This window comes from Cebus imitator, unplaced genomic scaffold (genome assembly GCF_001604975.1).
Source record: "Cebus imitator isolate Cc_AM_T3 unplaced genomic scaffold, Cebus_imitator-1.0 Scaffold228, whole genome shotgun sequence".
Classification (NCBI taxonomy): domain Eukaryota; kingdom Metazoa; phylum Chordata; class Mammalia; order Primates; family Cebidae; genus Cebus; species Cebus imitator.
Genome location: NW_016107543.1, coordinates 3,976,151 through 3,990,297, shown reverse-complemented (window position 1 = coordinate 3,990,297; position 14,147 = coordinate 3,976,151). Strand labels below are relative to the sequence as shown.

Here is a 14,147-nt window from a genome sequence, read left to right as displayed (position 1 = left end):
ATAGCCATGTGCAGAAAGCAGAAACTGGACCCCTTCCTGACACCTTACACTAAAATTAACTCCAGATGGATTAAAGACTTAAACATAAGACCTAACACCGTAAAAACCCTAGAAGAAAAGCTAGGCAGAACCATTCAGGACATAGGTGTAGGCAAGGACTTCATGACCAAAACACTAAAAGCATTGACAACAAAAGCCAAAATAGATAAATGGGACCTAATCAAACTCCACAGCTTCTGCACAGCAAAAGAAACAGTCATTAGAATGAATCGGCAACCAACAGAATGGGAAAACATTTTTGCAGTTTACCCATCTGACAAAAGGCTGATATCCAGAATTAAAAAGAACTAAAACAGAGTTACAAGAAAAAAACAAACAAGCCCATTCAAAAGTGGGCAAAGGATATGAACAGATACTTTACAAAAGAAGACATACATGAGGCCAACAAACATATCAAAAAATGCTCATCATCACTGGTCATCGGAGAAATGCAAATCAAAATTACATAGAGATACCATCTCATGCCAGTTAGAATGGCTACCATTAAAAAATCTGGAGACAACAGATGCTGGAGAGGATATGGAGAAATAGTAACACTTTTACACTGTTGGTGGGAGTGTAAATTAGTTCAACCATTGTGGAAGACAGGGTGGCGATTCCTCAAGGACCTAGAAATAGAAATTCCATTTGCCCCAGCAATCCCGTTACTGGGTATATATCCAAAGGATTATAAATCGTTCTACTATAAGGACACGTGCACACAAATGTTCATTGCAGCACTGTTTACAATAGCAAAGACCTGGAACCAACCCAAATGCCCATCGATGATAGACTGGACAGGGAAAATGTGGCACATATACACCATGGAATATTATGCAGCCATCAAAAACGATGAGTTAGTGTCCTTTGTAGGGACATGGATGGACCTGGAAGCCATCATTCTCAGCAAACTGACAGAAGAGCAGAAGATCAAACACCACATGTTCTCACTCATAGGCAGGTGTTGAACAATGAGAACACATGGACACAGGGAGGGGAACACTACACAATGGGGTCAGTTGGGGGAAAATAGGGGAGGGACAGTGCGGGGTGGGGAGTTGGGGAGAGATAGCAAGGGGAGAGATGCCAGATGTAGGTGATGGGGAGGAAGGCAGCAAATCACACTGCCACGTGTGTACCTATGCAACAATCTTGCATGTTCTTCACATGTACCCCAAAACCTAAAATGCAATAAAATAAATAGATGGAAAAAAAAGAAAAATATAGTTATTTAAAATAAAATAATCATTTGAACATCTAGGCAAAATGTTTATGTTAACTAGAAGGAAAGAAAATGATGTTGTTTTCACACTTTTTTTTAATAAAATTTTCAGAAGATAATAGAGTAACACTCAAGGAAAGAAAATGTGAGGCAAGGATTTTAAATTCAGCCAAACTGAACTTCAGGTATAAAGACCACAAATAAACTATTATAAGCATGAAAAAGCTCAGTGAATATCCTCTCCCATGAGTGTATCCTGAAGAATTTATTAACAAGTGAACTTCACAAAACCAAAATGACTAAAGATATTGGAAGGACATCTACATGAGGTCTGGGTCTATATATATCCTATGGAATTAAGAATAAGAGTGAATGCTAAGCTTAAGAGAGGATATGTAACAGCAATGTATTGACAGTGCAGCTATCAAAGCATGAAGGAAAGGAGAGCAATTATATATAGTAGAAGTTTGCTGATTACCTTCTAGGTATTAACCAGGAATTCACACTTCATGCTCAAGGAGTGAGGAGTAAAGATGTAACTAGATAATTTCAATATTTATGTAAGCAGAGAATCAACTGACATTTGCTAAAAAATAGAGCTCATGAGGTATATAAAGGTAACCATTAGAAAAAAATACAAACTTTCCTAAATACCAAAAGACATACTGAGAAAGAGAGAATGAGAGAGAAAATTTAAAAGGTGAGAGATTAGAATTTTAAAAGTGAAAGACAGAGAGAGAGAGAAAGATAAAGAGGCAGGGGGGAGAGAGAGAAATATTTAACATATATTATATATAAAGGTAACTTATTATATATAAGTATAATTAAAACAACATAATAAAAGTCAAGCATATTGGTTATATCAATACATATAATAGGCCCAACTCACTTCAAACAAAGACTTTCAGACTGGCTTAAAAAAAAGGAAAACTCAACATTATGCTGTATATAAAGAGACACAAGTAAATTGACAAGCATCAGAAAGTTAAAAGTGAAAAGATAAAGACACAGATACAGATAATGAAAATGCAAATGGAGGAAAACAGGGGCCGCAATTCTTATATCCCACAAGTTAGACTTATACCAAAAAGCATTGCAGAAGACTAAGTAGGAAAAGGTATTATGTTAAAGGCTACAATCAACATAGAAATATAGAGATAAAACTTCACATACAGAAGCTACAGGTAATACAAGAATAAAAATAAGACAAGCCAATAATCGAATACTCCAATCCACTGTGGAACTAATGAGAGAACTGTGGAGAAAAATTAATAAGAATATAGAATAAGTAAATGAAATAATAAGGTAGATCCCACAGGGATTTATTGAATATCCCTTGCTTTGGAGTCCAGAATATTATTTTAATAGCAAAAGCCTAGAAATAATCCAGATGTCCATCAGTAGGAGACTAAGTAAGCTCTGTTATGTCCATGAAACAGAATAGTTTTTCACTGAAAATGGAATGAGAAATATCTAAACATACTCCAGTGGAATAAACAATATATCGCTACAAGTGACAGCAAATTGAAACCAAGCATTTCTAGTATGTGACCACTTGTCTAACAAATAAAGAAGACATAAATATGTAAATACAGGCACACTTACATTTCAAATAAAGATATGAAGAAAAACTTTAAATTTAAGAAATGATGATTTATGGGGAAAGGAGAGAATATAAGGAGGGAACAGAAATAGAAGCAAAACCTCCTTCAATAGGCCTCGTTTTTGTAGAATTTATTTTGGAACCATAAAGATTTTGTGTAATTACAAAACAAAATTATATCTAAAAAGAATTTCCAGAAATTAAAAAAAAAACATGAATGATGTACTCATTTTCAAGCATGATGATAACAACATATGAATAAAGTATTCATCTTGGGTGTTTACCTTCCAGTTGGAGACACACAGATAAACACCTACCTTCAGGTTACAGTCTGTGTGCTGAGTTAGAGTGCTCTGTGGCACAATGTCAGCCATAAAGGAGGAGAAGATGAGATGTCAATAAAATAATAAGCCAAGGAAAACATCAGGAAGGAGAGGGCATCTGGCTTGGAACTTAAAGGAAGAGTAAGAATTTATTGTATTGACATGGTAAAAGGAACATTCTAAGGAGAGGTAACAGCACAATCAAAGGTGCAGAATTACTGTTGTTTACACTTTGTAGACTCTTACTGGACACAGCCACTTTAATTCACTTCTGCCTAAACTCAGAGAATAATGAGTACCTCATGTGTTCTTTGAGAATAAAGATCAAGACAATAGTTACAAAGCATTCAACAGAAGATCTGGCACGTGGCAAGCACTCTCATATGGTAACTGTCTATGTTATCTCATTTTTCACTGAAAGTACATGAAACTTGGCTGACCATGGTGGTTCACGCCTGTAATCCCAGCACTTTGGGAGGCCAAGGTGAGTGGATCACTTGAGGCAAGGAATTCAAGACCAGCCAGGCCAACATGGCAAAACCTCATCTCTACTGAAAATACAAAACTTCGCCAGGTGTGGTGGTGCACGACTGCAGTCCCAGCTACTTGGGAGGCTGAGGCACTAGAATCACTTGAGCAGGGAGCGGAGGTTGTCACCAAAATCTTTCCTTTTATTATGTTATATGTAAGTGCCTATGGACACTTAAGAGTAAGGCTTATCTTTTTTTCTGAATAGTGTTGCAACAGGATTTAAAAAAATATTTATTATTTTTCCATAAGTTATTGAGGTACAGGTGGTATTTGGTTACATGCGCAAGCTCTTCAGCAGTGATTTGTGAGATCCTGGTGCATCCATCATTCGAGCAGTATACACTGCACAATACTTACAGTCTTTTATCCCTCACCCCCACCCCCACTCTTTCCCTGAAGTCCTCAAAATCCATTGTATCATTCTTATGCCTTTGCATTCTCGTAGCTTAGCCCCCACACATCATTGACAACATACCATGTTTGGTTTTCCATTCCTGATTTACTTCACTTAGAATAATAGTCTCCAATCTCATCCAGACCATTGCAAATGCTGTTAATTCATCCCTTTCTATGGCTGAGTGGTATTCCATCATATACCACAGTTTCTTTATCCTCTTGTTGATTGATGGGCCTTTGGGTTGGTTCCATGATTTTGCAATTGTGAATTGTGTTGCTATAAACATGCATGTGCAAGTATCTTTTTCAAATAATGACTTGGGATTGCTGGATCAAATGGTAGTTCTACTTTTAGTTCTTCAAGGAATCTCTATACTGTTTTCTACAGTGGCTGTACTATTTGACATTCCCACTAGCAGTAGGAAGTGTTCCCTGATCACTGCACCCATGCCAACATCTACTGTTTTGTTTTTTTTTTTAAATTTTTTTGATTATGGCTATTCTTGCAGGAGTAAGGTGGTATTGCATTGTGGTTTTTATTTGCATTTCCCTGATCATTAGTGATTTTGAGCATTTCTTTTCATTTTTGGTCATTTGTGTATCTTCTTTTGAGAATTGTCTATGTCTTTGGCTTGCTTTTTGATGGGATTGTTTGGTTTTTTTCTTACTGATTTGTTTGAGTTTGTTATAGATTCTGGATAGTACTCCTTTGTCAGATGTATAGATTGTGAAGATTTTCTCCCACTCTGTGGGTTGTCTGTTTACTCTGCTGACTGCTCCTTTTGCCATGCAAAACCTCTTTAGTTTAATTAGGTCCCAGAGAGTTATCTTTGTTTTTATTACATTTGCTTTTGGGGGATGACACTAAATTTGTAGACTGCTTTTAGCAGTGTGATCATTTTCACCATATTGAGTCTATCCATCCTTGAGCCTGGGATGTGTTTTCACTTGTTTGTGTCATCTATTATTTCTTTCAGCAGTGTTTGAAAACCCTAAGGACTCCTCCAGAGAGCTCCTAGAACTTATAAAAGAACTCAGCAAAGTTTCCAGATACAAGATTAATGTACACAACTCAGTGGCTCTCCTATACACCAACAGTGACCAAGTGGAGACTCAAATCAAGAACTCAACCCTTTTTACAATAGCTGCAAAAAAGTTCTTAGGAATATACCTAACAAAGGAGTCAAAAGACCTCTACAAGGAAAACTACAAAACACTGCTGAAAGAAATCATAGATGACACTTTAAAAGATAAAGTACATCAGCATTTCTACTGAGAATTACAGGGTTTTTACTTAACCTCATATCTTTTTCCTGCAAATCTCTTTTCTTCTTGGCCAAAAATAACAGTTCCGGGGTGTAATTACTCATTTTATTTATTACATAATGCGTGCACAACAGTCTGGAATAATATTGCCAATACTAAAGACAACAATATAGTTATTGCAAACAAACTTGACAGGTTTTTGAAAAATCATTTTGGTCTTAGGATAGTTACTTTCTCTGAAGTTATGCTCAGTTATATTCCATTGTGCAGTGGTGGTTTTAGTGATTTTGAGAGATTTAAAAAATTTAATATTTTTATAAATATGTAAAATATTTACACAGGTGCAAAGTCAAAGCTACAAAAAAAGATAAATTCAAAAAAATAGCTAGTGTCTATTTCTATCTTTTCTGTTCTAATCCCTTCACCCTCTATGAGTCAACTTCTAAAAAGCAAATACGGGCCAGGTGCTGTGGCTCCTGCCTGTAATCCCAGCACTTAGGGAGGCTGAATGGGATGGATCATGAGGTCAGGAATCTGAGACCAGCCTGGCCAACATGGTGAAACCCCATCTCTACTAAAAATACAAAAATTAGCTGGGCGTAGTGGTGGGTGCCTGTAATCTCAACTATTTGGGAGGCTGAGGCAGAGAATTGCTTGAACCCGGAAGGTGGAGGTTGCAGTGAGCCGAGATCGCTCCACTGCACTCCAGCCTGGGAGACAGAGCGAGACTCCATCTCAAAAACAAAATGAAACAAAACAAAAACCCACAAATATGGTTTATTCTTCCATTATTTTTTCTTTGTTTTTCAGCTACATTAAGTTACAATGGCATATAATAAACTGCATATACTTAAAATGCAAATTTGATGTTTTGACAGAAACCCCTCTTTCCTTTTTTTTTTTTAAATCTCTTCTCTCTATTCTTCTATCATTTTTAAAGTGTAAGCAAATATACTTTTGATATTTATATCCTAGATTTTTCAGACATATTGTTGTAGAACATTGTACACATTATTCTCTACTGCTTTATTGTCTCTTAACAATATCTCTTGGAGATTAATTTGTAGCAGTGTATAGCGACACTTCTTATTCCTTTTCACAGCAGCTGCATAGTACTCCATCGTGAGAAGGCACCACAGTTTATTCACCAGTACCCTATTGATTGAAGGACACCTGGGTTGTATCCAGTGTTGTAGTTTTCAGTTGTTTTTTCCCAAATAGACCTGTTATAAATAATCTCGCACAACACCTTTCATATACTTTCCTATCTTTGAGATATTTTATGGAATTGGGATAGCTGAGTCAAAGAATAACGCTGCTAGTTATTGCCAAATCCTCACCAGAAAATATGAGCATGCCTATTTTCACATCATCTCCCTCCCAGAGAATGCTGTCAGATTTTGAATTTTTGACAATCTAACAGGTGAGAAGGGCCATACCATATGATTTCATTTCTTTTATTATGCATGAGATTGAGTATATTTATATGGTGATAAAATGTTTGCATTTTAAATTTCCCGTTAGGCTGTTGGTCTGTTTTCTAATCTATTTTTAGAAGTCATTTTTCTTTTTCTTCTCGTTTTTTAAGACAGAGTCTCACTCTGTCACCCAGGCTGAAGTGCAGTGGTACAATTTCGGCTCGCTGCAACCTCTTCCTCCTGGGTTCAAGCGAGTCTCCTGCCCCAGCTTCCCAAGTAGCTGGGCAGATGCATGCCACCTCGCCAGCTAATTTTGTTTTGTGGAGATGGGGTTTCACCAAATTGACCAGGTTGGTCTCGAACTCCTATGCTCAAGCAATCCTCCTGCCTTGGCCTCCCAAAATGTTGGGATTACAGGTGTGATCCACCGTGCCCAGTCTCAGAAGTCTTTTATATACTATTAACCCTTTGTCTGTGATATAAATTGAGAGTCTTTTTTCATATTTGGTCATTTGCGTTTTTACTTTGTTTATGATGGTTTCTTACCATGCATCTTTAAAATAAAAATTAAGTTCTGGGATACATATGCAGAATGTGCAGGTTTGTTGCATAGTTATACATATGCCATGGTGGCTTGCCACACCCATCAACCCATCATCTAGGTTTTAAGCCCCACGTGCATTAGGCATTTGTCCCAATGCTCTCCTTCCCCTTGTCCTCGAGGCTCTGGTGTGTGATGTTCCCCTCCCTGTGTCCATGTGTTTTCATTGTTCAGCTCCCACTTATGAGTGAGAACATACCATGCATATTTTCAATTACAAATAATTGTTTTTACATATCAGGAGGGATTTAATTGCAAAATGTTTATGTGCAAAATATTCCTTGAACACTCTAGGAGAGACATACTTTCCCTATTATACACCATGTGACTTCAATCTATCTAGGCCTCAAGTATCTTTGATGTGAAGAATTCAAAAAATGTGTGTCTACCTCATAGAATCCTTGTGAGGTATAAACAAGATAACAATTATAGAGGACTCAGAAAATTCCTGACACATAGTAAGCACTCAACAAATTATAAATATTAGTATTGCTTCATCTTTCATTGGAAGTGTACAGATTAAATTATACTTGTTATCTTGTTCACTAATCACACAATTCTCTAAATAGTTGTTAAACTCTTTTCTATACATGTTCTTATTTGTCTTGTTTAAATGTCTATAGGACAAAAATTAAAACTTGATTCGTTATTTCTCTGTGTATCTAGCAAAATATCTCCAACATATATTGTGAGAGAAAACAGCTTTCGAGTATGAGAAAATATACTATCAATAACACTTCAGTTAAACACATTCATTAGGTATTGGCTTACCAACAAAATAGAACAAAAATATTGACTATGATCCACATCTCTGAAGAACATGCCAATAATAATTTATAAAGAGACCCATCATGCCAATGTGTTCTTACTTTAAAAAGCAGTGAATCATTGCATTATATCTGTTTCAAGCTGAATAGATTCAATAACAAAACACACAGGAATTTAAGTGGGATCTTTTATATCACTGGCCAGCCACAAAATACAAAGGAATCACAGTGCTACTCATTATACACACCTCCCATCACCCCCAAAAGATGAATCTTTCATCCCATTTTCCTGCCAGCATTCCATGTAATTTATGTTTAACCTCTTTGAGAGCAGAGAAGATTCAGTTATCATAAAATCTATTCTCAACCTGTTATCCTGGAGTCAAATAAATAAAGAATTAACACTCATGAAATTGAATCACACAAAGTCATGTCTACACATGCGAAGACACATGAGGTGAAAGCTGATTCACTTAGCGTAACCAAATTGGATAGCTCATAATACAACAGGAAAAGGAAATCGTGCCTTTCCTATTTATAGAAACATTTACCAGATAAGCACAACTATCTAATTTACTGAAAAAAAGAACTGATGCTCTATTAGAAATATGTAAACAACAAGATTATTTACATGGTCACCGTAGCCCTCAGCAGGGTTTAAAAAGCAAAAGAGAGCGCAAGGAGAGATAAAACTCAGAACACTCACTCTCCTGGAAATCCATCCAGAACCTCCACCCTCTGACACCATGGTCAACTCCTGTTGTAGCTCTGTCTGCTCTGACCAGGGCTGTGGCCTGGAGAACTGCTGCCGTCCCAGCTGCTGTCAGACCACCTGCTGCAGGACCACCTGCTACCGCCCCAGCTGCTGCATCTCCAGTTGCTGCCGGCCCAGCTGCTGTGTGCCCAGCTGCTGCAGACCCCAGTGCTGTCAGTCTGTGTGCTGCCAGCCCACCTGCTGCCGCCCCAGCTGCTGCATCTCCAGCTGCTGCCGCCCCTCTTGCTGGGAATCCAGCTGCTGTCACCCCTCTTGCTGGAAATCCAGCTGCTGCCGCCCATGCTGCTGCCTGCGTCCAGTCTGTGGCCAAGTCTCCTGCCACACCACTTGCTATCGTCCAACCTGTGTCATCTCCACCTGCCCCCACCCCATGCCCTGTGCCTCCTCTTGCTGCTAAATCTTTGCTTTGAACACACCACTTCCTTATCACCTCCTTTCCTACAGATGAAGGCTCTGCTTTAAAACATGTGGAGTGCTCAAGGGAATGGATCTGTGTACCATAAGCAAACCTCATCCTTAGAAATTCTGTATTTGCGCTCTACCTTTTGTCCAAACTCCCTGCCTTCCAAATGAATTCATTGAGAGTCTCCTAATAAATCTACAAATTTCTCTCCAACATCCCCCCACCTCTTTGACTTCAGGATATTTATTCATCATGCCTAAAGAATTCGAAGATTGCCTCCATCATTTGTAGGGCCACAGATCTTAACGCCCCCGACCTCGAAGTCCGGGGAAGTCTCTTAAAGTCTTTTGCAAAGATTTTTGTACCTTGTTGTTTCCATGTACCAAAATAAACCTTCATTCTATTGGCACTAAAAATTGAATACGATTGCTATTCCATTTCTTACAAAGGTTTTATACTTGGGTTCTGGGTGATTACGCTTTATCCACACCTGTAGGGCAGACAGCACACAGGAGCCAACCTACCAACAGAGGTCAACTGACATCAATCACTGCCTAGAATTTCTAGAAAAGTCTTTTCAGGCTTAGGCAAATCAACTAGTCATTTTGTAGGCTTTAGATAAAAAGAGTGAACCTGAAGTCATGAAATATACATGAATATAACAACGGGGGAACGTTTTGGAAAGATTGAATACAATTCATTATCTTTAAAAAAATAATTTCAACTTTTATTTTAGAATTAAAGAGTACATATTCATATTTGTTACATGTTATGTGAGGCTGAGGTTTGGGGGACAAATGATTCTGTCGCCAGGTAGTGAGCAATGGGCCATTCTTAGCCCTTCCTCTCTCCCTCTCTCCCCAATCATTCCCATCTTTGTGTCCATGTGTACCCAACGTTTACCTACCATTTGCAAGTGAGAACATGCAATATTTGGTTTTCTGTTCCTGGAATAATTTGCTTCGGATACTGTCCTCCAGCCACATCCATGTTGCTGCAAAAGACATAATTTTATTCCTTTTTACGGCTGTGTAGTATTCCACGGTGTAAAAGTGTCACATGTTTTTTATCCAATGCACTGTTGATGGGCACCTAGACTGATTCCATATCTTTACTATTGTGAACAGTGCTGTGATCTTTTAAACTACCATCTTTCAGTTTCTTCCTTCCTTCCCCTCTCTTCCCTTCTCCTCCCTTCCCCTCCTCTCCATTTCCCTTCACTCCCCCTCCCCTCAATTCCCCTCCCCTTTCCTCCTCTCCCTTCTTCTCCCCTCCCCTCCTCTCCCTCCCCTTCCTCTCCCTTCCCCCCACCTTCCATCCTCTCCCTTACCTTCCCCTCCCTTCCCCTGCCTTCCCCTCCTCAGTGCTAATCCCAAGAGCTTTAATAAACCTCCTGCATGTTGCTCTCCATCTCAGTGCCTGCTTCCTGGGGAACAAAGGCTGTCCTAGTAAGTTTGAGAGCTGAAATGACAGACTGAAATGTACTTTTAATATTTTAGTTCATGAAAGAAACAAGAAGGAAGACACCATAGCAGAAAAAATATTTAACAGACTGTAGAAAAATTATAAATTTTATATAAATCACATATATTATTTTCTGAGGATTTTTATATCATTTATACACAAATATATGTGCTTTAAACATTTCGATGACAGAAAACAATGTGACCAAAGGTAGGTTTCCCATCACGGTGTTTGCCAATCCCATTCAAGACCTAATGTTACAAATTGAGATACATCCCCATTAAATGCATTTGTACCACATGTATGTATTTACGTGAAAACCTGGCTTTGGTTGCACATCTCTTGTTCTGACATTTATTCAAACATTATTTTATGTCTTCCAGAAAATGTTAACACTTTTCTTCACATGGGCTTGTCAGATTTTTTTTAAATATTTTTCTATTTACTCTTGAGAATTGTGAGTACATTTTTTCCCATGACATTTTAGAGAGAATGACTGCTAGTGTATAAAAGTCTATAGATTAGTATAAATTCATATTTTATCTAGTCTCATGATTAATACTAATGCCCAGCTGACCCTCCAGGTGTGCAATCTTGGTGGCCAAGTGCCTCCAGCCTCAGGCCTGTCCCCAGGGTTTGTCCCCAGATGCCCACAGTGGGGACCTACCATTATTAGCACAAACATTCTTGGGATTTTCTAAATTTCCTGTCTTACTTTCCCCATTTTCTCACTTGTGCTTCCTGGATCCATCACCCAAATAAATTACGTGCACTGAAGTTTTTTCCCCAAGGTTTGCTTTGGGTAGAATTCAAGCTAAGACAATAGATGTTCAGCAAACATTTTTGACTGACTGGTATCAAATGGGCAATAATAGTTACACCAATCAATAAAAGTAAAAGTGGGAAGTCAGGAGGTGAAGGAGAACCAGTGTTACCATTTGGTGTCGACCTGCTTCCTGTCTTTTTTCCTGTGTGAATACAGGCATGAGTGTTAAACACTGCATCCCTGGTTATTTGTAAACAAGTCTCATTCTATAAATTGATTCTTAACTTCCACAACTTGCCACATGTTATTTATCAGGTGACATGTTACCTACCACATAAATAAGTGTAAATTTCCTGAAATGAAACTATGATCTCTTTGTTTGGAATGTTTTTCCCTCTCTTATCCGGAAGTCAATTTTAAAGGATTTACACGCCTCTATGTCATCAAAACGCCTTCATTCACTCAACAAACATTTACCACGAGTGTGCTGTATGCTGACTATCACGGTAACAAGAATAAATGCCGTAGCCCATGGCTTCAGGATATTTGCATTGCACATGGAGGAATGACAGAAGTAAATTATTATAACAGGGTAGAATGTATCAAATTATGAGTGCAAGGCAGGAAATAATGATACATAAATGGGGTAGCTTATTAGGAAAAATATTATTGAGGAGGAAATATGTTAACTGGGTCTTGACACGTAAGTAGGAGTTTGCAGAGAGGACAAAAAAGATGAAATCTTCCAAGAAGATAAAACAGTTTCAGAAAGTTTAGCAAACTATTCTTTATGGCTTTCTTGGCTACAGTAAGACATATTACGCTTGCTTTCTCTTTAATCTTGGACCAGTTTTTGTTTGTTTAACTTTTTAATGCTTCTTTAGAGTATTCCACTAAAAGAGCAATACAAATGTACACTACTTCATAAGGTTGTATTAAAGAGTGAAAACGAAACATAAATATTAGGCACAAAGCCTGGTACATAGTCAATACTTCACAAGTAATATATATACACAGAAGGTGTATGGGACTTATCCACATACTATACAATTTTGTTTTAGTGGTTTAATGAAAATATTTGTAATTATTTTTATTTTTGCCAAACTCTGTTTCCTATGCGTGCGTCTCATTCAAGTACCTGCAAGAAAAAGATGAGGGTTTATCCATTCTACACCCGGAGTCCCTAGTAAAACATCTTTGATGCATGTTATTGAAGACTTAATAATTCTGAATATTGTTTARATATAACAATTACTTTTGTAAATGAAAAATCCATCATGCAAGTCCGATGATCAAAGATAAATSAGGCTGGGTGCGGTGGCTCACGCCTGTGATGCCAGCACTTTGGGAGGCCGAGGTAGGCAGATCACAAGGTCAAGAGATTGAGACTGTCCTGGCGAATGGTGAAACCCCATCTCTACTAAAAATACAAAAACTAGCTGGGCGTGGTGGCACTTGCTTGTAGTCCCAGCTACTCAGGAGACTGAGGCAGGAGAATCGCTTGAACCCAGGAGGCAGAGACTGCGTTAAGCTGAGATTGCACCACTGCACTCCAGCCTGGGTGACAGAGCGAGACTCCGTCTCAAGAAAAATAAATAAATAAATAAATCAAAACTTCCGACTCTTAACGGCTATCCTATAGGACATACAGCAAATGTGTTTTTGCCCTTTAAAGGCAGTGAGTCATGGGTAAGTACTTTCACTGGAGGCTGTGGAATAAGATCTGGCACAGAGTTTCGAACTTCCTTGGGATCTGACCATCTCCCAGACCATCCACGATGCACACATGGGATCAGAGTCATCCTCCTTAGGGCATCCTTCTCCCAAATGAATCCTTCCTTCTAATTCCTTTCCAGCATTTCACCTGACCAACACATTCTTTGACAACAAAAGATACATCCATATTACAAAAAGCGTACCCATGATTTGCAGAGAGCAATCTATAGGTAGGAGGGAGAGTCATATTTAAAAAAAAAAAAGTCAGAGAGTCACATGACCAGCGCTTTGTAAAAGACACTGCATAGGCCAGGGACGAAGGTGACACTGACTAAGGAAGAAATATGACAAGCTTTTCCAATGAAAACGCAGGAGCACAGCAGGAAAAGAAAACATGTTATGTTTTCTGTTTTGAAGTATTTAACTAGAAACACACAATTATGCAATTACATGACTAAGCTTTCCAGCAGGCAAATAATAACAAGAAAATAATGGCGTGGTGGCAACGGGTCTTCAGCAGGGTATAAAAGGGGTCACGGGCCCAGAAGGCTTTCAAACCCAAGAACTTCACTCTCCTGGAAACCCACCCAGATCCTCCAACTTCTGACACCATGGTCGATTCCTATTGTGGCTCCGTGTGCTCTGACCAGGGCTGCGGCCAAGACCTCTGCCAGGAGACCTGCTGCCCTCCCAGCTGCTGTGTGTCCAGCTGCTGCAGGCCCCAGTGCTGCCAGTCTGTGTGCTGCCAGCCCACCTGCTGCCGCCCCAGCTGCTGTCAGACCACCTGCTGCAGGACCACCTGCTGCCGCCCCAGCTGCTGCATTTCCAGTTGCTGCCGGCCCAGCTGCTGTGTGTCC

At 38.8% G+C, this 14,147-nt stretch overlaps 2 protein-coding genes across 2 annotated transcripts in view; both read left to right on the top strand.

The window, feature by feature from the left end:
* Window positions 1-9,755, top strand: part of LOC119466677 (keratin-associated protein 4-9-like) — a 20,308-nt gene extending 10,553 nt beyond the window's left edge. Inside the window, exon 2 of the mRNA XM_017497212.2 lies at window positions 8,967-9,755. Coding sequence (XP_017352701.1) covers window positions 8,967-9,338 — 372 coding nt within the window. The 3' untranslated portion in view covers window positions 9,339-9,755. The remainder of the gene's footprint in view (window positions 1-8,966) is intronic.
* A 4,106-nt stretch (window positions 9,756-13,861) lies between these two features.
* Window positions 13,862-14,147, top strand: part of LOC108281580 (keratin-associated protein 4-6) — a 6,115-nt gene continuing 5,829 nt past the window's right edge. Inside the window, exon 1 of the mRNA XM_017497211.2 lies at window positions 13,862-14,143. Coding sequence (XP_017352700.2) covers window positions 13,902-14,143 — 242 coding nt within the window. The 5' untranslated portion in view covers window positions 13,862-13,901. The remainder of the gene's footprint in view (window positions 14,144-14,147) is intronic.